The following is a 23,458-nucleotide window of genomic DNA, read 5'->3' as shown; positions in this document are numbered from 1 at the left end:
ATCAACATCCTGGGTGCTACCATTTACCAGAAACTGAACTGGACTAGCCATATAAATACTGTGGCTACAAAAGCAGGTCAGAGGCTAGGAATCCTGCAGTGAGTAACTCACCTCCTGACTCCCCAAAGCCTGTCCACCATCTATAAGGCACAAGGCAGGAGTGTGATGGAATGCTCTCCATTTGCTTGGATAAGTGTAGCTCCAACAACACTCAAGAAGCTTGACACCGTCCAGGACGAAGCATCCCACTTTATTGGCACCCCATCCATAAGCATTCACTCCCTTCATCACCAATGCACAGTAGCAGCAGTGTGTACCATCTACAAGATGCACTGCAGCAACTCACCAAAGCTCCTTAGGCAACACCTTCCAAACCCATGACCTCTACCACCTAGAAGGACAAGGGCAGATACATGGGAACACCACCACCTGCAAATTCCCCTCCAAACCGCTCACCATCCTGATTTGGAAATATATCTCTGTTCCTTCACTGTTGCTGGGTCAAAATCCTGGATCTCCCTCCCTAACAGCACTGTGGGTGTACCTACACCACAGGAACTGCAGCGGTTCAAGGAGGCAGCTCACCACCACCTTCTCAAGGGCAATTGGTGATGGGCAATAAATGCTGGCCCAGCCAGTGATGCCGAATCCTGTAAATGAATATTAAAAATTCAAGCACAGCCAGAACCCTCAAACTGCAGCTGAGATAAGCAGCATGGTTGAGAGATAAATGTTGGTCTGGATATTGGGGGAACTCCCCTGTTCTTCTTCAAGTAGTGACATGGTAGATTTGCTATCCAGTAGCAGTAGCAACATATCTGAAAACGGCACCTCAGACAGTGCAGCACTTTCTCAATACTGGACTGAAGAGCCAGCCTAGATCGCGTCTTCCAGTGTGAAGTGAAACTTGAACCTACAACCTTCTGACTCAGAGGAGAGAATGCTATGGCGGACACTCAAAAATCTAAACTATATCTTGTTATTAATTTTATTGTGAGGGGCAGAATATTTCATTAATAACACAAAGTGCATGACAGAAACTAACATGAAATATGTGTATATAGCCAATTCATAAAAGTCAATGTGCCTTCCTATTTCAATAGCTTGGATTGTAATGCTTAAGTTTCTCCTATGTCATAAAATGTGATTTGGCTTTTAAAAAAGGCTGCAGTGTGTCCGCCCCCATTCTCCCAAACCCCTCCCGGGTTGCAACCCATGACTTGTTCAAAACAATATAAAGACCAGATCATTCAGATTTTTGTGAAACAAAGCAGCTTTCTTCTTCTCCTGAATAACTTTCTGCTGTTATTCCCTTGTTCCTTCATTCTGTTGCAGGAAATGCAGTTGAAGATTTTCGCGCTGTTTTCATGCAGTAACCAGAACACTGAGCTGTGGAATTAAAATCATCGGCATCCTGGTTGCATTCCCTATGAGTGAAAGGAGAATCTGGTGACCGCACAGTGGGGTATAACACAGTGGTGAGATTGTAACCGGAGTTGGAAGGGTTTACTCCCTCTTGGGAGTCCTCATCTTCGTGTTCACATTCCAAAACTGTGATCCAGCACACGACTCGCATTCTGCTTTGGAGAGAGTCAAGAGACAAGGAAAATAGACTGAAATATCTCAATGTTGAAACATTGTTGAAAAATCTTCTTTTAAAATAAGAACCAAAAGGGTCCATCATTTTATGTAGCATCTTAAAAAACGATTGTGTTAAACTGAGAATCTCTGCTTCCTTGAGGTGCTCATGCTTCCACAGATAGAATCCTTCTGACCCAGTGAACTCCGTGTCTAAACATTACTCAACAGTTGTCATCAAGTTGGAACCAGGAGAGGCAGGTGATGGTTTGACTGATAGAGGTAGGGGTGGGGCGTTTAGTCAAGTGCAGCTGTAAATGGTCTGTGCTGCTGGCTCCTATTACATCTCGGGGCGCTGTCTGCCCCTCACTGTTCACAATGTAAATTCCAGGCGTGATGGCTGATGCCCTCTCTCATTTAAAAAAAACACTTCTAATTTAAAAGACATACTATTGCGGCCAATTCGCCGACATGTAGGTCACAGCAGTACAACGGATCAGATGGAATACTATTTGCAGCTTATAGCAAAAATGCCATAATAATTGTTCTTCAAAAGGAAGAGCTATCGAGCGGTGAAATACCTTATCACAGAGATTGATATCACAGAAGAAATGATCGCATAGCCATACACAGATAAGTTAGATCATACCAAACAAGTAAGAACATTAAGAACTTTCTGCCCATTTGAAGTCTGGCTTCACATCGGTTGACACCTACTGTTTCATATAAATATTTAATATATTATATAATATATGCGGAATATGTTCAGAGAAAACGTTTTGAAGATGTAAGTGTGACAGAGATTTAAACCTTAAAGACCCCAACTTTCGGGAAATATTTCTCCTGTACTTTGATTTCGTGTTCTGTTTATTTCCAGAGATTATATAAAATGTATATTAAAACGACGATTCCCACTGTGCTTACTTCCTTCGCCTAATGTGTAGAATATTGCAGCAATGAGATGAACTTTAAACGATGAATTGTATCTGTTCTTTCTATTGGATATTGTTGTGCGGCTGCCCAACCCATGTGGATGAAGATTCTGTTGATCACAATTGTTCTGAAATTGATGGATTGAACAAAATAATTCTGAAAATATGATCGGGGTTCCCAGGCCTGAGAAAAGCTGAAACCTTGCTTTCACAATATTATAATGATGGCAGTTTTAATGATGATTTGGACAGTCCAGGTCCCAGCGCGCAGGAATAAACAGGCTGCAGTTTGAGGTGTGTTGGTGTAGTTTCAGGGATCTTTTTTGCTCAGAATAACCTTTTGCCACATACTGAACTGTCGGCTCTGTTTCTAACCCACAACCACATTGTAGGGTATCTGAAACAGTGGGTATTATGACTTTGTAGGTATTAATGTCTTAAATCCGAGGATGAACCAATATATGTCAGCCAACAATGTAGATTTAACCTGCACCAGTGCCGTTGGTACCTAAGTGACACCGATACGACTTTGGAAGCACTATGAATGGGCAGTGTGAATTTATACTGTCCTTTCACAGCACATCGGGGGAGAGGCATAAGTAACAACTTCAAGAAAGACTGCATTCCAGCAAGAACACCAATCAGCTGGAGGTGATGCCACGTTTGTTGCAGTTATGCTGCACCGTGTTTGTGGCGCTATTGGTCGAAGGCCGACCTTGTCCGGCTGTGGCATTTCCGGTGTGAATATCAAATTAGCTGTCCTAGGGTCCCCATATCAAATGTCGGAACAAACTCGAGTGGTCCATTTAGGCTTTCCGGCCTGCGGTGCCAATAAATTAGATCATTGTTGATCTGTACCTCAACTCTATTTACCCGCCACTGCTCGATGTCACTTGATGTCCAGACTTAACAAAATATCTCAGTTCTGATCGTGAAAACTCCAGTTGCCCCAGTACCGATAACCTTTCGGGAATAGAGTTTCAGATTTCCACTACCTCTTATGTGTAAAAGTACTTCCTGATTCGACACTGAAACGGTCCAACTCTAATTTTAAGATCGTGCCCCCTTGTTTCAGATGCCTTCACCGAAGGAAATAGTTTATCTCGATTTACTGCCTTCCACTACACTGTTATCGTGAAAACTTCTTGCTGATCAAACCACTGAATGGTCTCACACTAATTTTAAAATGATGACCCTTTATCTTCATGTATCCCACCAGAAGAAACCGTTTCTCCAAATCTACCCTTTCCCATTTTAAACACCTCGATCTGATCTTCTTGAAGGAGTACAAGTTCCCGCAATCGCTCCTCATAAATTAACCCTCTAAGCTCCGATCTAGCGTCTAACCAACGCGCTACAGCTTTTTTTCCAAATTCTTTCATGGAGTCACATGTAGGCCAGGCCGGGTAAGGACGGCAGATTTCCTTTCCTAAAGGAGCATTAATGAACCAGATGGGTTTTTGCAACAACTAATAATAGTTTCATGGGCTAGTTTTTAATTACGTTTTTTATTTCAGATCCATTAGTTGAATTCAAATTCCACCAGCTGCCGTGGTGGGATTTGAACCCGTGTACCCAAAGCATTAGTCCGGACCCATGGATTATTGCTAAAAGCTACTGCGGATGCTGGAAATCCAAAACAAAAACAGAATTACCTGGAAAAACTCAGCAAGTCTGGCAGCATCGGCGGAGAAGAAATCAGTTAAGGTTTCGAGCCTTCATGGCCCTTCTGCAGAACTGCAGCATAGTTTCAACAAGGGAGAAATATAAATTGGTTTAAGGTGGGTGGGGGGGGGGGGGGTGGAAGAGACACAGTGAGGATGTGGTGTGAGCAGATAATCAAAAGATGTCATAGACAAAAGGGTCAAAGAGGTGTTGAAGGTGGTGGTCTTTGTCTGAGAAAGGTGCTAATTAAGAATGGAAAACAGGATATTCAAAGTACAGCTCTAGTGGGGGTGGGGTGGAAAGACTAAAGGTTTTAGTTTTAGATTTAAAAATAATGGAAATAGGTGGGGAAAGAAGAATCTATATAAATTATTGAAAAAAAAGCGGGTGGGGGGGGAAAAGAAACGGGGTGGGGATGGGGGGAGGGGGAGTTTAAGATCTAAAGTTGTTGAATTCAATATTCAGCCCAGAGGGCTGTAAAGTGCCTAGTCGGAAGATGAGTTCCGACTAGGCACTTTACAGCCCTCTGGGCTGAATATTGAATTCAACAACTTTAGATCTTAAACTCCCCCTCCCCCCATCCCCACCCCGTTTCTTTTCCCCCCCCACCCGCTTTTTTTTCAATAATTTATATAGATTCTTCTTTCCCCACCTATTTCCATTATTTTTAAATCTAAAACTAAAACCTTTAGTCTTTCCACCCCATCCCCACTAGAGCTGTACTTTGAATATCCTGTTTTCCATTCTTAATTAGCACTTTTCTCAGACAAAGACCACCACCTTCAACACCTCTTTGACCCTTTTGTCTATGACATCTTTTGATTATCTGCTCACACCACACCCTCAATGTGTCTCTCCCCCACCCCCCCCCACCCACCTTAAACCAATTTATATTTCTCCCTTGTTGAAACTATGCTGCAGTTCTGCAGAAGGGCCATGAAGGCTCGAAACGTTAACTGATTTCTTCTCCGCCGATGCTGCCAGACTTGCTGAGTTTTTCCAGGTAATTCTGTTTTTGCCATGGATTATTGGCCCACTACATTACCACTACATCACCGTCTCCCACTGAAATACTTCATTTTATCTTTCTTGAGTTTAAAACTGAATCTTTCTACCCCCTCGCAACTTTCTATACCTATCTAAATTACACATTGCTCTGTCTAACAGTGCCATCTTCAAACATGGATTACAACTCTGCTCCTTCATCCAAGTTCGTGGTGCGAAGTTGAGGCCCTGGAACAGATCCCTGGGGAACACCGCTTTCCTCATTCTGCTAATCACATTACTTTATCCGCACTCCCTGTTTCCTACCTCCCCATCAATTCCAAACCGGTCGGAATATAGAAAACAGTATAAATTGATGTCGCTTTCTTACACTGACTACACGTTGGGAACTGAGAATTAAAGGCAGGTTTTGTGAAAGCAGAGGGCCATCGAAGTTCTTTTCTAGATTGCAAAAGAATTACAAGTGAAGTTAGACACAGTGTGACATGGTAACTGATGTTGCTGACTGAGTGAACTCACTGAGATCAGAAGGAGGAATGCTGTGAAAATCTGTACCTGGACATTGGCTGCACCCCAAACCTAAGAGATTTTACAGAACAGAATGACCCTACTCAGAAAGAGTTGAAGCTGCAATTAATTTACACAAAGTCCTTGACTGATGTCGATGAAATCCCAGCCGTTGATGAAATCAAGCAGGAAAGGTTATGATCAGGGTTCAGCAAGAGTGTCCAATGGAAACAGGAAAATGCTGGTGAATGTTTGTTCCATAACCCAGAGGAGGGGATAAGGATCACAGAAATCAAAACTCATCCTTGATCGCTGCTGGAGGCCATTCGAAGCAGAATCCTGAACACATTTAGAGAAAGACATTTCCAACCGCCGCTTGGCCTTCACGACAGGATCAGGAACTTGTGAACAGACCACAAGGCCGAGTTTCGAGAAAATATTGCAATTCTACATGTTACTGCGCGTCTCGTTGCTTATGGAGAGGGTATTCGTCTTGGAACTGACCGAACACTCCAAACATATCGCGGATTCCACAAGGACCAAATGGATTACAATTCAAAGGAGTCTTGAGGAAATCGATATTGAAAAGCTTCCAACAAGGTTGCACTTATCCCTTTACCTGTTCAGCATCCGTGTTGTAATGCTTCTGAAGATGGCATTGAATGAGGAATACGAATTGGAAACAGAAGGTGTAATAACTCCAGGCATGCAGTTGACATTGTTCCATTGTACTAAACAAAAGAGAACCACAATGTTCTTAACTGGTGGGCAGACTAGCTGCCGCTAGCATCTGTCAAGGACCACAAGTGATCTTCAAGAAAACAAGAACAATGGCATTTATTTTTCATTCACAAGACGTGGGCATCGCTGGCTAGGCCAGCATTTATTGCCCATCCCTAACTGCCCTTGAGAAGGTGGTAGTGAGCCGCCTTCTTGAACCGCTGCAGTGGTGAAGATGCTCCCATAGTGTGAGGTTAGGGAAGAGTTTCAGGATTTTGACTCAATGATAGTGATCTGTGCAGTACTATTTTACGATTCTACGGAGCAGTGATATATTCCCAAGTCAGGATGATATGTGACTTAGAGGAATCTGCAAGCAGACATATGCTTGAACGGAACGTTGGTCAAATGCTTCGGCAAATCTTGACAAGAGTCACAGGACTCAAGGAGTTTATAGAAATGGTCCAACTGAGAAAGGTAGCCAGAGATTAACGAAGGTTTGGCAAGATAGAGGCAGATCTTATAGAATCATAGAATGGTTACAGCATTAAATTTGACCCCTCTTGTCTGCCAGCTGTCTGAAAGAGTAACTCACCTAGTCCCACTCCACCACCTTTTCCCCGTAACCCTGCATTTTTTCCATCAATTTTGGGTAATTAAATAGTTCGTCACGCACCATGGATGCAATGCACGAACACTGAAAAGGGGGCACAAATAAAAATCTCAAGCTTCTGAGACGTGAGAAGCTAAAAGATGCTGAAGAGTCCCCATGGACCACAACAAGCAGCGATGAGTGGAAGGCTAGGAACGGTGAAGACAAGTTTCCCAAGTCAAAGAATGCAACACTTTGGGCATGTAGCTAGATGAAGCGAACGCTATCTGGATAAAAATGGTCATACTAAGGGAAGGCCAAGAATGAAGGGAAGGACTAAGTAAAAGTTAGATAGATGATTAATGGTCAGGAATGGGAGCCAACCTGACAATAACAACATAACACAACAGGCAACATAGACACAGAGTTGTGCACTTGACCGTCTCATCTCAGACATGAGGACAATCTTTGAAGACATGTGGCGGACATCTGGTTGATAGAGAGGCATATAAACTAACTACTCTTATTCCAGGAATAGGAAGCTTTAAGATGACGTGTTGCTAAACACGTGCTGCTGAACAACATTAAAATATTTCAACATAAGAACATTAAAATATTTAAACATTTTGTTGCGAATTTTGAATTTCGTTGAAATGTCACAACGCATTTTCAGGGAATGTTAAAAAACTGAAACTCGTGAAAATAGTGAAAGTTGTTTCTACTTTGAAAAAAAGACTACTAAGTAATCACTGCAGTTAGTTGGTGGCAGTCGGAGGGATTTGGGGGTTTGAGGTTAAACTGTGATCCGATCCGTTCAGAACAAGGAGAAAATCTCAAATGGCTTAAGATCCAGCCTCCCCGATTAAATATTACGAGGAGTTTTTTTTTAGGATCGGCAATCATGTGCCTAATTAAAAAAAACACAGAAATGCCAGTATAAACTGCAGGGAAAGACACATTTTGGTGTCCTCTCTCCTTTCGGAGCCGATTCCGAAATCCAGATAAATAGCAGATTTTGGGTGCAACATAATGCAAAAAACACAGCAGGATGCAAAATGCAGATACTTTCCGAGTTAAAAAAAAACATAATTAAAAAGAAGCAAGAATGTTTTACTTCGCATATTCAGGATAAACTTTTTAATGCGTTTTTGACTTATAGATTAAAAACAACCCGATGAAAATGCTGCGGGTTTAGATGTTATATTTAGCTGGCACTATGCGAGCTCTCTCTTTTATTTGCTGCTGTCTTCAGACTAGCGGCTGTAATGTTGTTGTGGGAGCCGGAGCCGGAGCAGGATTGGGGGGGATTGGGATCCGGACGGGCGGGGAGGGCGGGTTGGGTCGATCCGGCTCCGAACTCCATGCCGGGTTTTGTAAGTGCGCTCCTCCCCTCCCCTCCCCCCCGCAGGAACTCCAATCCAGGCTCACTCTCTATCGCCTCAATATGTCTCAAGATGGCCGCCAATGTGGGATCGATGTTTCAATATTGGAAGAAATTTGATTTACAACTGCTTCAGGTCAGCGGCTGCTGGGGGTGTCCGACCGGGCGGCACGGTGCAGGGGGTGGCCTGGGCATCGGCCCTGGCCGGAGAGTGGCGGTATTGGCCGGCTTTAGGGGCCGGGATGCGGGCTTTTTGTGATTGATCAGGAATTGATCCCTCGGCTGCTTTTGTGTTCAATCATCGATCAGCCGCCAGCAGCCAAGATGGCGCCCGCGATCTGATCCGGGCCCTGAGGCCTCGGCCTGTCGGCTGGCCGGCTGCAGGACAAGCTCCTCTGTAACTTTTCCACGGAGGGAGCTCGGCTGTCGAGTCGCTGCCCCGAAGAGGAGGAGGAGGAGGAGGGAAAGTTTGAGCGGCGCCCGGAGCCTGGCCTTTTTCCCTCCCGCCTCAGAAAGTCAGGACGGAGCGGCTTCCATTTGGAAGTGCGCCGACACCGAGAGCCTTCCAGCCGGGCGGCGCTGCTCGGAGGGGAGCCGGTGGCTGCGATAGGCCGCACTTTGGCTGACGGGATGAAATACGGAGCAGCAGCCGGGAAGCTCGGGGGAGGGGAGGAGGGGGGGGTGGGGGGTGGTAAATAAATAAAGTTGGTGGCGGGAGCCCCCGGGCTATAAGTTGGGAAGTTTCCTGGAGCGGAGACTCCTGGGGCTCGCTGCCCGCCGCCGCCGCCTGGGAAGCTCAGGAAGAGTGCGAATTGGATGTAGAGAGCGGGAATCTCGACTCCGCTTCCGCTCCGCACTTTGTGTTCGAGCTTTTGGATTTATTTAAACTTTTGAACAGTGCGTCAGAATACTGAAGGAGTGTTAACACAGAATGACCGCAGGGATGGGGATCTACTGGCTTCAGCGATGGCTGCAGTATGCTACTGAGGCAGGAATGGGATGCAGTTAGCGTGGGTCAGGAGCAATAATGGGATTCGGCAAAGTAAAACCAAAAAGTGTTGGAAAAACACAGCAGGTCTGGCAGCATCTGTGGAGAGAGAAACAGAGTTAACGTTTTGAGTCCAATGTTTTTCTTCGGAACTCAGCAGTTGGGATCTGGTGCGATAGTGAGGTCCAGTGGTGGGGAGTTGGTCAAGTAGAGGAATGCGGGATTAGGGATCTCTGCAAGCAATGGGATACGGGATTGGCTATCGGATTCTGTAGTTGCGTGCGGGATTGGGGATATGGGTCTGTAAAGGGGTGTAGGATTGGGGATATGGGGTGTGGGGTTGAAATGGAGTATGTGATTGGGGTTCTGGGGCAGTAATGGGGCACGGGATTGGCGATCTGGGCAGGTAATGGGGCACGGGATTGGCGATCTGGGCAGGTAATGGGGCACGGGATTGGCGATCTGGGCAGGTAATGGGGCATGGGATTGGCGATCTGGGCAGGTAATGGGGCACGGGATTGGCGATCTGAGCAGGTAATGGGGCACGGGATTGTCCATCTGGGCAGGTAATGGGGCACGGGATTGGCGATCTGGACAGGTAATGGAATGCAGTTTTGCAGACCTGGTGCTGTAATGGGGTGCAGCATTGAGAGCCTGACAAGGTAATGAGGTGCAGGAATGAATTTTGGTATTAGGGCAGCAACAGCAATTTGATGCTGTAATGGGGTGCAGTATTTGGGATCTAATCCAGTAATGGTGATCTGAAGCAGTAATGGAGTACAGAAATGACAACAATGACATTGAGCCACATAAGAGCTCTTCAGTCAGGTGACCCAAGGAGGTAGGCTTTAAGAAGTGTCTTAAAGGAGGAAAGTGAGGTAGAGAGGTGGAAAGATTAGGGTGTAGGAAGGGTATTCCAGAGTTTACATCCTGGGCAGCTGAAGGCACAGCCACCAATGGTGCAATGATTAAAATTGGGAATGCTCAAGAGGCCAGAATTGGAGGAGCACAGATATTTTGGAGGATTGTTAGGCTGGAGCGGAGATAGGGAGCAGCAAAGCTTTGGATGACCTCAAGTTTATACTCTTTCGAGTTATCAACAGTCACAGATTGCAACTCTTTGAGTACAATCACAGTTCTTGGTTTTCCAGGAGTGGGACATGAACCCACAACCCTCTGATTCAAAGGCGAGGGTGCTATGAACTGAGCCACAGCTGACACCTCAAATGACCTCAAGTTTATGGAGGGCAGACTGGCAGTGGCAGTAATGGGCTTCTGTTCTGATAATAGAATGCTGCAACATGGTGAATAAGAGGGACTGGGTGTAGTAATGAGGATGATGTTCCCTACTGGAGCACAGTGATGGGGCTGTGGTGTCATAATGGCGTCCAGTAAGGGGCTCTCGTGTGGTAATGACATTCAGTAATATGGTGTGGCCTGAGATCACTGGTAACTAATTGCACCAATAGGGCTTTGGTGCAGTCTTTTGCACAATAACAGATCTTCAGTAAGTGAATGCAGTAATTGAGGTCAGGTAGAGTAATGGTTAAGCAATTGAGCTCAACAAATGGGGATTGGGTTAATTGGTACAGTAATGGGGCTTTACCAAATGAGTTTATAATGTGGCTCTGTTGCAGCATTGAGGATCTGGTAAATGGGTACAATTGCTACAGAAATGGGGCTGTGACAATGGGTATATTAGTAGTGCTTTGATAAATGGATCTAATAATTGGCTGTGGTAATGAACGAGGGATAAGAGTGTTTTGGAACATGAATGAAGTTTGGAAGTGCTTCTGATTTTTGGATAGTTCTGAGGTTTTGGTTTTCTAGAGATAGATCTTTTTGTCTAAAATAACAATTCACTTAAGCTTGAACAGTGTTTGAAAACCGTTTGCTGGTATGTGAACAATCTTGAATCACAGGGAAGCACTTTACTTTGAAAATAATCAATAAAGTGGTTCTAAGGCATCTTTTAATTGTCCTCATCAACGTTATGTGGAATATTTAAGTGAACCAGACAAGTGAAATTGTGCAATAGCTTAACTGTAAGTGTGTATTTTTGAACTGTTGGTATTTGCAGTGCATGTAATTATATCAAATTTTTATAGTGCTTAGGCGGCAGGCTGAATCACTCCTTTTTCATTAATCCTCCTCTGTTTGTTTACTGAGGCATACTTTGAAGATGAATTCTGACTAAGCGTGTCTGGTATGATAATCACAGTGCGTGTCTATGTATTGTTCCATACATTTTTTACAGCTTTAGTGGGGGTTGGGGTGTAACCCTTTCACCATTTGGATTTGTTCCCTGTTATGGAAGAATATGTGTAAACATTTTGCTGAATACAATTGTGTTTTGAAAGTAAATTAGCAAAATAGAAAGTGGCCTATGTAGCAGGGATTGATGTTTGAGAATTTGCTTTACAGAATGTTTATTTGCATTCGATAGCCGAGTTTGAATTATGTCAACTGCGTAGATTGTTTTTTTTAAAATTGTTCTTTAAGGTCTTGGGCATGTACACTTTAATTATAGAATAATTACCAGATGGAGATAACTCAGAGGTAATGCTGCTTGATTTTATATTTGGTCATTATGGGGTAATTTCCCCCAGCCACTCTAGAATAAATACTGCTAGAGGGAAGAGTGATTAGACTTGAGCTTTATTTGGCCAGTGTACATTTTATATGTAAAATTACTGCAAGCCTATTAGATACTCATGCTACCTGAAGTTTCTAGGATTGCTCTGGCCATCTGCCAAATGGCAATTGCTGAGGTGTGGGAAGTGAAAGGGATTTATGTTTGATAAGATGGTAAAAAACATTGGATATGTTAGTTTGAGTATTTATATCCTGAGATTAATTTTACATATATTACTGTTAAAAGAAATTGTCCATTTCTCACCCTGATTCTCTAATGTAGTTCATTTTATGCAAGCAAATTGTAGTCTTAGCAGGGAGGGAGAAATGACCCTTTCAGAGTTATATTGAAATGCATTGTGATGGTGCAGAGTGGTAAAACTCTAATTTCATACTGTAATTACTGAATTTTACATAATAAAAGCACACTACTATGTAAAAAAAAGAACATAATTGCCTGATGATATAAATATGACCCAAACTCTGAATATAACCCCTTACTTTATTATAATGCCTGTATTAAACCTATAAACATTTTTGCTATAGTACCATTTTAAATATTGATTTGTATAAAAGTTGAGTATAGACTGGTCATAGGGACAATTCAGAAATTTTACACATTTTAGCTTTTGAATCTAAGGTAACAATGCTTGTTCTATAAATGCTGTTGTTTACAAATAAAAATGTAATTTATACCAGTTACTTTTGAGTTGAAATATATACAGTAAATTGATTGGAGTTGATTTGTAGCTATTTTTATATGAGTGAAATCTCTGCTGAAGCGGATTTTGATACTAAGTGTGTATGGACCCTTCTTAGACAAGGCAGAATAAGCTTCCTTTGTGTTCCAACATTCTTGAGATGGCGAGGCCCCCTGGGCTGTACTTGACACCTAGATGATTGTGAAGTGCTTGGCTGAGGATTGTGGCCATCTTTCTTTTCTCTTTGCGTAGCATAAAATGACTTAAGAATTTTAGGTTTTGAATCTGTATATTGCTTGCAAGGTAGATTTTTTATTAAGCTGTGGTTATTTTTAAAAGTAGTAAAAATGGTTCAGTAAACTTTCATAGTTTCACTCGAGGGCGAGAAATTTTGGGTTGATTTGCAACTGCATCATCAGACCTCAGAGCTTGGTACAGGGTGTTCCTTTTAACGTCAGTGTTTAACTTTGACCTGCCAACTGGAAAGGTGACAGTTTAAATTAAGAAAAATACCATTAATAGGGAGCTGCCTCTTCTATAGCTTTACATTATTCCCACCTTACAGTTTCAGGTCAAATTCAGTTTTGTCAGAACCATTATGAGTGGAAGAGGTACCACCAATAAATTAATGAAATGTTTAGGATGAAATAACTAGAAATTTCAGTGTGAGATTTTTTACATTTGTCTATTAGGATGCCATAGAATCTCTTTTGACGAGAAGAACTTGATAACACATGGGTACAGAAACAGAATGCAGTCATGCATTTTGTTTTCAGTGTTTTCTAACCACAATTTGAGTTGAAAAACCTTTGTTCTTTGAACAGACGGCGAGTCTTGGAAATGGGTTTTTGTAGATTGCAGAAGAACTGTTCCAGCAGATGCTGAGATTGTTAATGTAGGTGAATTTAGTGCTGTACCAAACATGATTTTCCACGGTTTTAAACCTATATTGCATCTTTCATTGCATCCTGTGTATGAACTTGAAAGCTTTGGCTGTGAAACTGGTTAAAGGATGTTGGCTCCAGTTGCTTAATGAGTAGCTTAGATCACCATTAGTACTTGCATTTTCTTCCTCTGCCTCCTCTTATCTGAATATTGACTTGTGCTGAGGTTAATTCAGGCAGAGACCTGATATCACACGTAGGTAGCCATATTTCATGCACAAAGAACAACTTTAATGTAATAAAATGTACAGAGGCATTATTTAAAATCACACTGAACCACACAAAGTGTTGATCAAAGGCTTGGTTAAAGGTAGGTTTTAAGGAGTGTCCTAAAGGAGGAAAGTGAGGTAGAGAGAGAGATGGAGAGGTTAAGGGAAGGAATTCCAGAACTTGGGGCCTAGGCAGCTGAAGGCACAGCCACCAGTGGTGGAATGGTTAAAATTGCGAATGCTCAAGAGGGCAGAATTAAATGAGTGCAAATATTTTGGAGGGTTGTGGGGCTAGAGGAGATTAGAGTTATGGACTACCTATAGCACTGGAGAAGTACCACAAAGTGGTGCCTTTGCAGGATCTTCCAAATCTCGTTGCAAGAAAGGTTGTTTGGCAGCAGTGCCCTCTCCCAAGCCAACTTGCCCAGCATCAAGGCGCTAATCGCTCAAGACCATATTTGCTGGGGGGTGGGTGGGGGGCATACATGTCGTTTGTATGCCTGACACCAGACTCCAGAAGCAATTGCTCTACTTGGGTGCGGTAGGAGACTCCCAGTGGACAATGTAAACACTTTAGGGACATCCTCAAAGCATCCCTGCAGAGATCAAACATACCCTCCAATTCATGGCAGTCCTTGGCTTGTGACCGACCAAAATGGGGGAAGACTTATTTGGGAAGGCACCAAACACATTGAGAGACTTTGTCAGGAATGTGCGGAGGTGAAGTTGAGGCTTCAGAGGAAGTGCACAAACCTCCAAACAACCCACCTGCCCCACCCAAGCACCACTTGTCCCGTATGTTGCAGAGTCTGTAGATTGTGCATTGAACTTATCAGCCATTTCAGAACCCATTGAACTGGAGTGGAAGCAAGCCACCCTTGATCCTGATGGACAGGCTGAGAAGAAGAAATCCATGTTAATATATCACTCCCAACTCCTATGAGCCCTTATCTTGTGTATTAATCTTCTGTGTGGCACCTCCTTGAATGCCTTTTGGAAATTCGAGTATACTACATCTACTGGTTCCCATTTATCCACCCTACTAGTTAGATCCTCAAAAAGCTCAAAATTTGTCAAACAATATATGTCTAGTAATACCTCTTTTTAAAACAAAGACTTGTTCTCATTGCACTATGCTTTTCTAAATGCATTGTTAAGACTTCCATAATAATAGATTCCAGCATTTTCTGATGACTGATGTCAGGCTAAGTGGCCTGTGGTTCTCTGATTTCTCTTTCCCTCCTTTCTTGAATAGTGATGTTACATTTGCTAATTTATAATCTGTTGGGACTGATCCAGGATCTAGGGAAATCTAACTTCTGTTTACAGTTTGCAACAGATTTGTAGGTACCCTGTAGTCCTTTTAAGATTGACACCTGGTTGTGCACATATGCGTCTTAAAGGGAATATTGCTTGTGTGCAGCCTGTTTGTTCCTGTGTGGCATATTCCCAGTTGTTGTGCCTGCGCACCCTTGCGACTTTGAAGGAACATTGGTGGTTAGTCATATGTGAGGTTTAAAACCTTGCATGGGATCAGATAGGATACAAAAGTTTCAATCATGTGGATCATCACTGTCTGTCCCTGAAATTTAGTCACTTGCTTTGAGATCCTGGGATCTATAATGTTGATATATTTTGACCTCCCACCCCCTCCTTACTGTAGTGGATTGAGGGTTTATGCTTTTTTGGTGCAAATCTGGAATTGAACCTGGGACCTTTTTGATCTGTTTGCTTTCGCAAACATACAAAGAATAGGAAAAGACCAGCTGGCCCATTGAGCCTCACCTTTCCTGGCACCTTGTAACTCTCACACCATTTTTGTCATTTCTCACAGTTACACAATCTTCTGGGAGAAGAAAAAGCACAGAAAAATTTTGGACCAATTTAAGAAAAAATACTTTTTTTTGACCCTTGAAATTGAAAATGCAAGCTCTAAGATCACGGTGACTGATGATGTTGCCCCAGTGACCCACCTACCACCTACATATAGAGATATTTTGCCATGCACAGGAGCACAGCCAGCTCTGTTGAGTGCTTGTAGTGAATGCCGCCATCTTATTTGGGGTTGACAACTCTGTAAAGGAGTAACTTCTGGCATCTTATTCTACCTGCATCCCGTTCCAATTTATACCGATGGTCAATCCTAACTTAACTAATTCAAGTAACCTAAACATGAGGACGTTGAACCATTGGAGGGGAGGAGCATATCTTGCATCATCTTATGACTGCAGTTGGTTATCACATTTTATGTATGTTTTTGTTATCCCAATCTAACCTTTTTTGAAATGACCTTCAGCCGCAGAGGCTGTGTGCTTTGGTGATCACTGAGTGTTAGGTTAGAGTTTTAAGTCTTGCTAGATTTTAAGTCTTTATCTTTGGATGACCTGAGGAAATTAGTACAATTTGATACACTCCAGTTGCACTTGTACATCTATTAGCTGGCTGAACAGTAGTGTTGGGATAGTGCAAGAGGAGCAATCTACTGACTCATTTTTTGTAAGGAAGTAGTGTATCAAGTAGGGAACATTAGAAAGTAGGAAGTAACTGGGGAAAATTATTTTACTTGTACTTATGGTATCTTTTTGGCTGGGAGGGCATAACCTGTACTGTAGATTTCTGGGCTGTTGCTGTTATTGGCACTCTTGTATACATTAGGAGCCATAAGCAGGTTATAATAAGTCACACTAACTCTTTGTCTTGTTTTGATGAGTGTTTATTCTCCAGTGAAGGGCACGCACCCATAATATTTCCTGCAATATTTCTAAGCCATTGAATGTGCTGTTAAGAGATCAGGCAGCCTGTTTGCAGATCTGTCAGTACCCACTGCGATAAGCCATGGGGTGCATAACTTGGATCTGATGATTAGACCAGCATTGACATTTCAATTCTCCTGCTGCCCCTCCAAAAATCAGATTGATGCTCTTCATTCCATTCAGTATCCACAGAGACTTGAGCACAGAATCTAGGTTAACACTCCAATGCAGCACTGAGGAAGTGTTGCACTATCGGGGGTGCTGTATTTTGAACGAGATGTTAATCTGAGGCCCTGGCTGCCCTCTCAGGTGATGTAAAAGAGACAGGGACTTCTCACAGATTTCCCAGACAATATTTATCCATTGACCTACATCGCTAAAACAGATTATCTGGTCATTATCTTGTTGCTCATTGTGGACATTGTTGTGAGCAAACTGGCTGCTGGGTTTTCTATATTACAACAGCGACTAATACTGTACTTCAAAGTATTTGATTGGTTTTAAACTGCTTTGGTATGTCTAAGATTGTGACAGGTGCTACGTAAATACGTATTCTTTTACAGCTCAGAAGAGATTAGGGATTGATATCGGCAACCAAATATGCTTCAGCGCCTCTGTAAATTGATCACTGAATGTTGTACCGACATTGTATGCTAGCTCCTTCTACAGTCTGTTCTTGATAATTCAGTTGTTTCATTACACTAAAAAAAATTCGAAGTGTCCGCTGGTTAAACAAAAATGGTGAAACATCCACCTAGAGTTTAACCAGTTATAAAAAGAGGAGAGGGTGGGATTGGACCTTCTGGTTGTTTTATATGACCACTTTTTATTTTGGAGCATTTCTATAGCAGTTATTAATATTGTAACATACACTTCTGATACCCTTTGGCAACATGAAGGTGGAATTTGAATCAGGTTTTGTAACCCTGTTTAGTTTTGTGGTCATACTTTCTTTTGAGCAGTGGATCAAGCTTCAATTCAGGGACTGGAGCACATCATCTAGGCTGGCACTTGAGTGCAACACTGAGGGAGTGCTGCACTGTTGGAGCCAACCTCTTTCAGATGATATGTTAAACCCTGCTTGCCTGTTAAGGTGGATGTAAAAGATTCTCTGGCACCATTGGTAAAAGAGGATGGGAGTATTTCTGATATTGTGACCAACAATTACCCCTCAACAACATCAACCAAATGAATTAACTGGTCATTTATTCCTGTTTGTGGGAACTTGCTCTGTGCAAATTGCTTGCCATATTTCAGGGGTGCCCAAACTTACTGAACCTAAGAGCCACAAATACGATAATCTGCAGATGTTCAAGAGCCGCCAGACATGAACAAACTTTATGCAGGCTAATTACTGCTAGTAGCGATCTTGTGGATCTATCCTGGCTGTAAGTCTTTGAAAATTCAGCTGCTATGTAGCCAAGGCTGTATGAAGGAGCACCGTCAGGTGTTGATTTGTAAGGACTGCACGATGTTTCGAGTTTACAAACTTCATTATGGTATACAGTGATTCACAGCAGTATGTTGTGCTGAAAATTGAAATGAGTCGCACATTAGGTTTTTTGAGTTCAGGATATTTTGTTTCTGGCATTTGCTTCCAGAACTCGATTGTAGATTGTGATTTACGCATCATCTTTACACCCTGGTCCTTCTGACAGTCCAAAAGCTCCATTTCTACAGCAGATGTTTCCGTAACCAGAGGTTCAAGAATCAGATAAGCATCATTGACCACATTGACCATGAATGGGTTTACAAGAAAGGCGAAGCAGGATCTCAACTTCAGCAAGTCATCAAATCTGGCTCAAATTATCTAGTGGTGCTTGTAATTTATCTCTTGTCCCTGATTGTGGGACACTTCTTGGGACCTCTTCCTGACCCCCTCCCTTGTCCCTCTCTCCGAGACAATTCCTGACTATGGTATGCGACACCTGGCCACCTCACCTGGGTTTTCGCGCCCTTTTTTCCCTAATGCGCAGGCGTACAGGGCCTGAAGAATGAAAAGTTGCCTAAGTGAGCATGTGCAGCCCGTTCCCAGCCTGCACGTGTGCAGGAAGTCTGAAGACTGTTGGGATCTAGAATTCCTGACCTCTGTTCCTGAGGAACAGGTAAGTTTGGGTTTCGTAACACAGTTTATATTAAATTGAGACACAAAAAGGTGTTCAGCCGGTATTTTTCCATGAACTACAAGTTTCAAAGAGATGCATGTGGCTCGCGAACTGCAGTTTGGCCAAGCCTGCCATGTTTGCAGTACTTTGTGGTCATGTGAACTGTTGATGCAGCAAACAGTGAAATTACCATTGTCAAGAATCTGTATCTGTAATGTCATCTTGGGATACCTTTGTATTTTCTTTATTCCAAAATATAATTCTCTACTTTCAAGTTTAGAATACAACCTTGCAGTAAAAATAATTAGAAAAATACTTGTAATTATGCGTCAATATTCGACCTATCCATTTCAGAGTTTTGTCTATGTACATTTACATAGTAGAAGTATTAATAGCTAAAGTAAAATAAAATACTGTGGATGCTGGAAGTCTGAAATAACACAAAATGCTGGAAAAACTCAGGTGTGGCAGCATCTGTGGAGCGAGAAGCAGTTAAGGTTTCGAGCCTGTATGACTCTTCCAAGTGTTAATGGCTGTTGGGGATGATTCAGGATTGATTCTTGAAAATCCCCACTGATTAATCAGTCAACTAACCCACCAGGAACCTCTCTGGGTGCCATAATGTTCTGCTGAGAATGTGACTTCAAATCCACCAAAGCAGTTTAAGAATTTGAATTCAGTTTCAAATACAAGAATGAGTAAATGTGACCATTGTCATTGTTTTTTTTAAATGCCTTAACTGGCTGACAAATGTTCTGTCCTTAGCTGGTTTGACCTTTTTGTGACTCCAGCCCCATGCCAATGTGGTTAACTCTTAACTGTCCTCTAAAGTGGCTGAGCAAGCCACTTGGCTGTATCAAACTGGCAACTAGGGATGGACAATAAACGACTGACTTCCCAGCATCACTTAAATCCCCGAAAAAACTCTCATACTAAAAACCAACCAATGTAATACACCTTTCTCATAAAACATCTTCACATTCAACAGTACAGGAAAATATAACATCATCCATCCACTTACTAGTTCCGTCATTTAATTTGCCCCTGTAAATACCAGTGACCTTGTGTCTGCATTGGGCACATACACATTTACTCTCACATGCATGTAATAAAAAGTCTTCCCCAGGAATTGTGCCATAACCACCTATTGTACAATTTACATGCCCTGCCAATGGCCCAACCTTAGCCATATTGCAGGCTCAGGTCTCCAGAATAATGCCTGTGCATATATTTGAATAAACTGCCTCCCTTGTCTGAGTACTAATGTGCTTCTTGGCTGTAGGGGCAAATGTTCAGTGCTGGGATTCTGCAGGATAGTGAAAAGGGATGGAAAATTCAATTTTATAAGAAGTAAATTGTGAATGGTAGCATTGTGCATGCTAGAAAGAAATATGCTGATCAAAATGCTGCATTTTAACAAACCCCCTCCCTGATGGAGCATTGTGCCTTTCCACTACTGCATAAGCCCATCAAGTATTTGCAGTGCCTTCCAATTTTTCCACACCTAACCAACCTTTTTCTCTGCCCCCATGAAAACTGTGACATTCTCATTTCCATGAGTTACATCTCTGGTTCCCTAAATGCTTCCATTTGATTATTGCCAGATTCCAGTCACCCTCAACTTCCTTTGCTCAGCAGGATCTCTCCATGCTGTTCTTCCACAAATTGTCCCAGCCGAGTATGCTGAAGCTCAGTGTGACTGCTCCTTTGCCACCTGCAGTGCTACCAAGTTCAGGCACTCCACCCACTCCATCTTCAAATTTTATTCTCCATTTATCCCCCTGGGACTGCCAGCTTGTCTTAAGTTGCTTATTCCTTCCTCACTCACAGCTGTTGCCTCTCAGTTACCAACACTCAGTCGCATTTACCTTTGCTCCACCTAAATGTGGTCTCTAAGATTTTATATCAGTGGTTCTGAAACTTCTTTGGTTGACAGGCTTCTTTTGAAATGTGTTACTAATTATGGGTTCCAAATCAAAATTAGGGGAAATTATGCCCTGTAAAAGGTTGTATTTTGGTGCCCTTGCTTTAAGTGTCTAGTACTTAAGTATTTAAACTTCCCACTCTTGAACATGACTGAACTTACCTGCAGTGTTCCCTCTAAACTGCACAGGTGTGCGATTGTGCAGCAATCCAGAATGTACAGTGCAGGGAGCAAATAAATAAAGTTCCCTTTAAGATGTGTGGTTGCAGGACAATCTGGAAGGCACTGCACAGTGCAACATATAGGCTGTGTGCAGCAAAGAGAAATTAGAGGGATCTTTGCTCACCAGGAAATCAGCAGCAACCTCTGAATCGTCGACCTGAAATGTTAACTTCCTTTGCCTCCACAGGTGCTATCTGATCGCTGAGTGTTTCCAGCATTTTCTGTTTTTATTTTGGAATCTGCGGCGGGGGGAGGTGGTGTCTGCCTGTCCGTTATCATGTTGCTCTCGGTGCTGCTCCATGGTTGCTCCCTTCTGGGTGAGACAGCTAGCCCACACTGCTGCACATGGTAATTGCACTCTGCTCCTGTCTGACTCCAAGACTGCCTCCAGCTGCTGCTGACTTAACCATGGTGCCCCCAGCATAATTTTGTTAAACCCTGCACTGTTTAAAACAAAGCGGGTTACAGAGGTTGGGGCAGTCTCAACCAAAGTAACATCAGATGGATGAAAATTGGGTATTTGATTTGCTTACCAGGGCATTATGTTGTGTGGCACGGAATTGTATAGATCAGAAAAGTCCTGAGTTTGATTTACATCTGTGGCCTTAACTGCTTTCAGCTTGAGCAGTGGCTGGTCTGTTACAATTTACTTATGGTCCTCTGTCCCCAAGCTAGGATGGGTATAGATCAGCTTGCTGCCCATCCCTGCTGGAAAGTGTATATGTGAACAGCATCAGGCTCTGTTGTGATGGCTGATTTTTGCCCATTAGTTTGCCAGTACTCTGTTGTGAAGCTTAAATGCATGAAGAATGTCTGCTTCTGTTAGTAATTGAAGGCTGCCATCATGGAATGAGTTCTACCTTTAGGAAAGAAAGAAACTTAAGATTGTGCTGTTAGCCAGCAATTGGCTCTGTTTCCAGTGGAGGATAAGTAAAAAGCAGTATCTCATGTACGTAAAACACAACAAAATACTGTGGATTTTGAAATGAAAGGAGAAAATGCTGGAAACACTCAGCAGCTCAGGCAACATCTGTGGAGAATCAGACTAATGTTTTAGATCAATAACCTTTCATTGACAACTGATGAAAGATCATTGACCTGAAATATTACCTCTGTTTCTCTCTGCACAGATGGTGTTTGACCCATTGAGTGTTTACAACCTTTTCTGGTGTTATTTTGTACAGCTAGTTCCTTCTGGAATGCAATTCTACCACTCTCCCCTTCCCTTTACTCCACTGTCCCCATCCCCCCCTGGATTTGCCTCCTTCCTCCCTCTCTCTCTCTCTCTGCCCTAAAGTCACTGATACCTGCTGGTTTATGAGTTCATAAGTACTGGCAGTCTTCTGGTACCTATCTCAAGTGGTCATTCTTGATGCAAGAGTCTCGGTAGTCAGATGGATCCTGCCCTTTTTGAACATGTTCATACGTTACACGTTTCAGCATGGCCTACTGTATAGTGATCTGGAGCTGGAACACTTGCTGATTATTTTTTTGACCCTCCGTGGCCCAGGGCACTGAGACCAAAGGTTGTGGTGCAATTGTTGCTGTGGCTGAGGGTAGACACAAAATGTTGGAAGTTGTTGGTCTATGTGGTGCATTTATCAAGTAAATAATCGAGGCAGATTCTAGTAAAAGTAGAAAAAAATAGTTATGACGCACCTGAAGAAACTATTTAGAAAAGGAATATAATGTTGACATTAAGTAATACAGTGCATTAGAAAGCTGCCTTTTCTCTGGAAGCAGCTGTATTTGAGCCTCTTTTGTTATACAGTTCTTGTATGGCGCTGAACTTCACATAAATTCGTCCCATGGCTTTTACATGACTTTTACATAACATTTGCACAGAAGATGTTATGATGTACTCGGCAGAAAGCTAATGACATTCAGATTGCCTTGTTTATAATAGGCTGATTGGCCTCCTTTTCTTCAGTTGGCTTGTTTTGACGGTTTGGGGGGTGGTGGTGGGGTGCGGCAGCAGCTAGGAATTTCTATATTGAAACATTGCCAGGACTCAACTCAAACCCCGATTTGGTAGAGACTGAGACAGGCAAACTTCACAAGGACCCAGTGCAGGTGGAATTGTCCACTTAGTCAGTGAACATGATTGGACGCGGAACTAAAAACTAAATCCACAGGTTAGTCAACATTTGAAAGTGAGATCAATGTTTTATTCATCATGACAGTTGGTTGTTTTGCGTGCGTGTGCCTGCGCAGAAAAATGCAGGATTTGTTGTAGGTTGCCAATGTCAGATGTGTGTGTGTGAAAGGGAAGTTCACATCTAATTTCTAAAATGTTAGCTTGGTAGTTTATACTTCAAGCCTTTAGAATGTGAGTGCGCGGCTGGTGGCAGGGGGATAGAGAAACATTTTTGGCAACATCAATGCTTATTTTTTCTGTCATGGGAGACCTTCGTTCAACTTAGTTGATAAGTCAATACATATTATCTGTTTAGGGCTGTCTGAAGCAAATTGTTTCATCCAGAAGTTTTGAGTCCTGAATAGAGGGACTCCAAAGAATTTCATTCAAATTTTATGTTTCTAATTACTTGAAGCTCTGACTTTTTGTCAGTTAATGAGCTTGCTGTTTGGCAGGTCTTG

At 42.6% G+C, this 23,458-nt stretch overlaps 1 protein-coding gene across 7 annotated transcripts in view; it reads left to right on the top strand.

The window, feature by feature from the left end:
* The first annotated feature begins 8,394 nt into the window (after nucleotides 1-8,394).
* The window catches only part of LOC144684663 (protein CASP-like), a 651,698-nt gene continuing 636,634 nt past the window's right edge, over nucleotides 8,395-23,458 (top strand). For all 7 annotated transcript variants that reach the window (XM_078548749.1, XM_078548745.1, XM_078548743.1 and 4 more), the window contains exon 1: nucleotides 8,395-8,516. In XM_078548749.1, coding sequence (XP_078404875.1) covers nucleotides 8,454-8,516 — 63 coding nt within the window. In that variant the 5' untranslated portion in view covers nucleotides 8,395-8,453. The remainder of the gene's footprint in view (nucleotides 8,517-23,458) is intronic.

This window comes from Cetorhinus maximus, chromosome 9 (assembly GCF_964194155.1).
Source record: "Cetorhinus maximus chromosome 9, sCetMax3.hap1.1, whole genome shotgun sequence".
Lineage (NCBI taxonomy): Eukaryota > Metazoa > Chordata > Chondrichthyes > Lamniformes > Cetorhinidae > Cetorhinus > Cetorhinus maximus.
The sequence above is the reverse complement of the archived record's forward strand: the minus strand, read 5'-3'. Positions and strand labels throughout refer to the sequence as shown.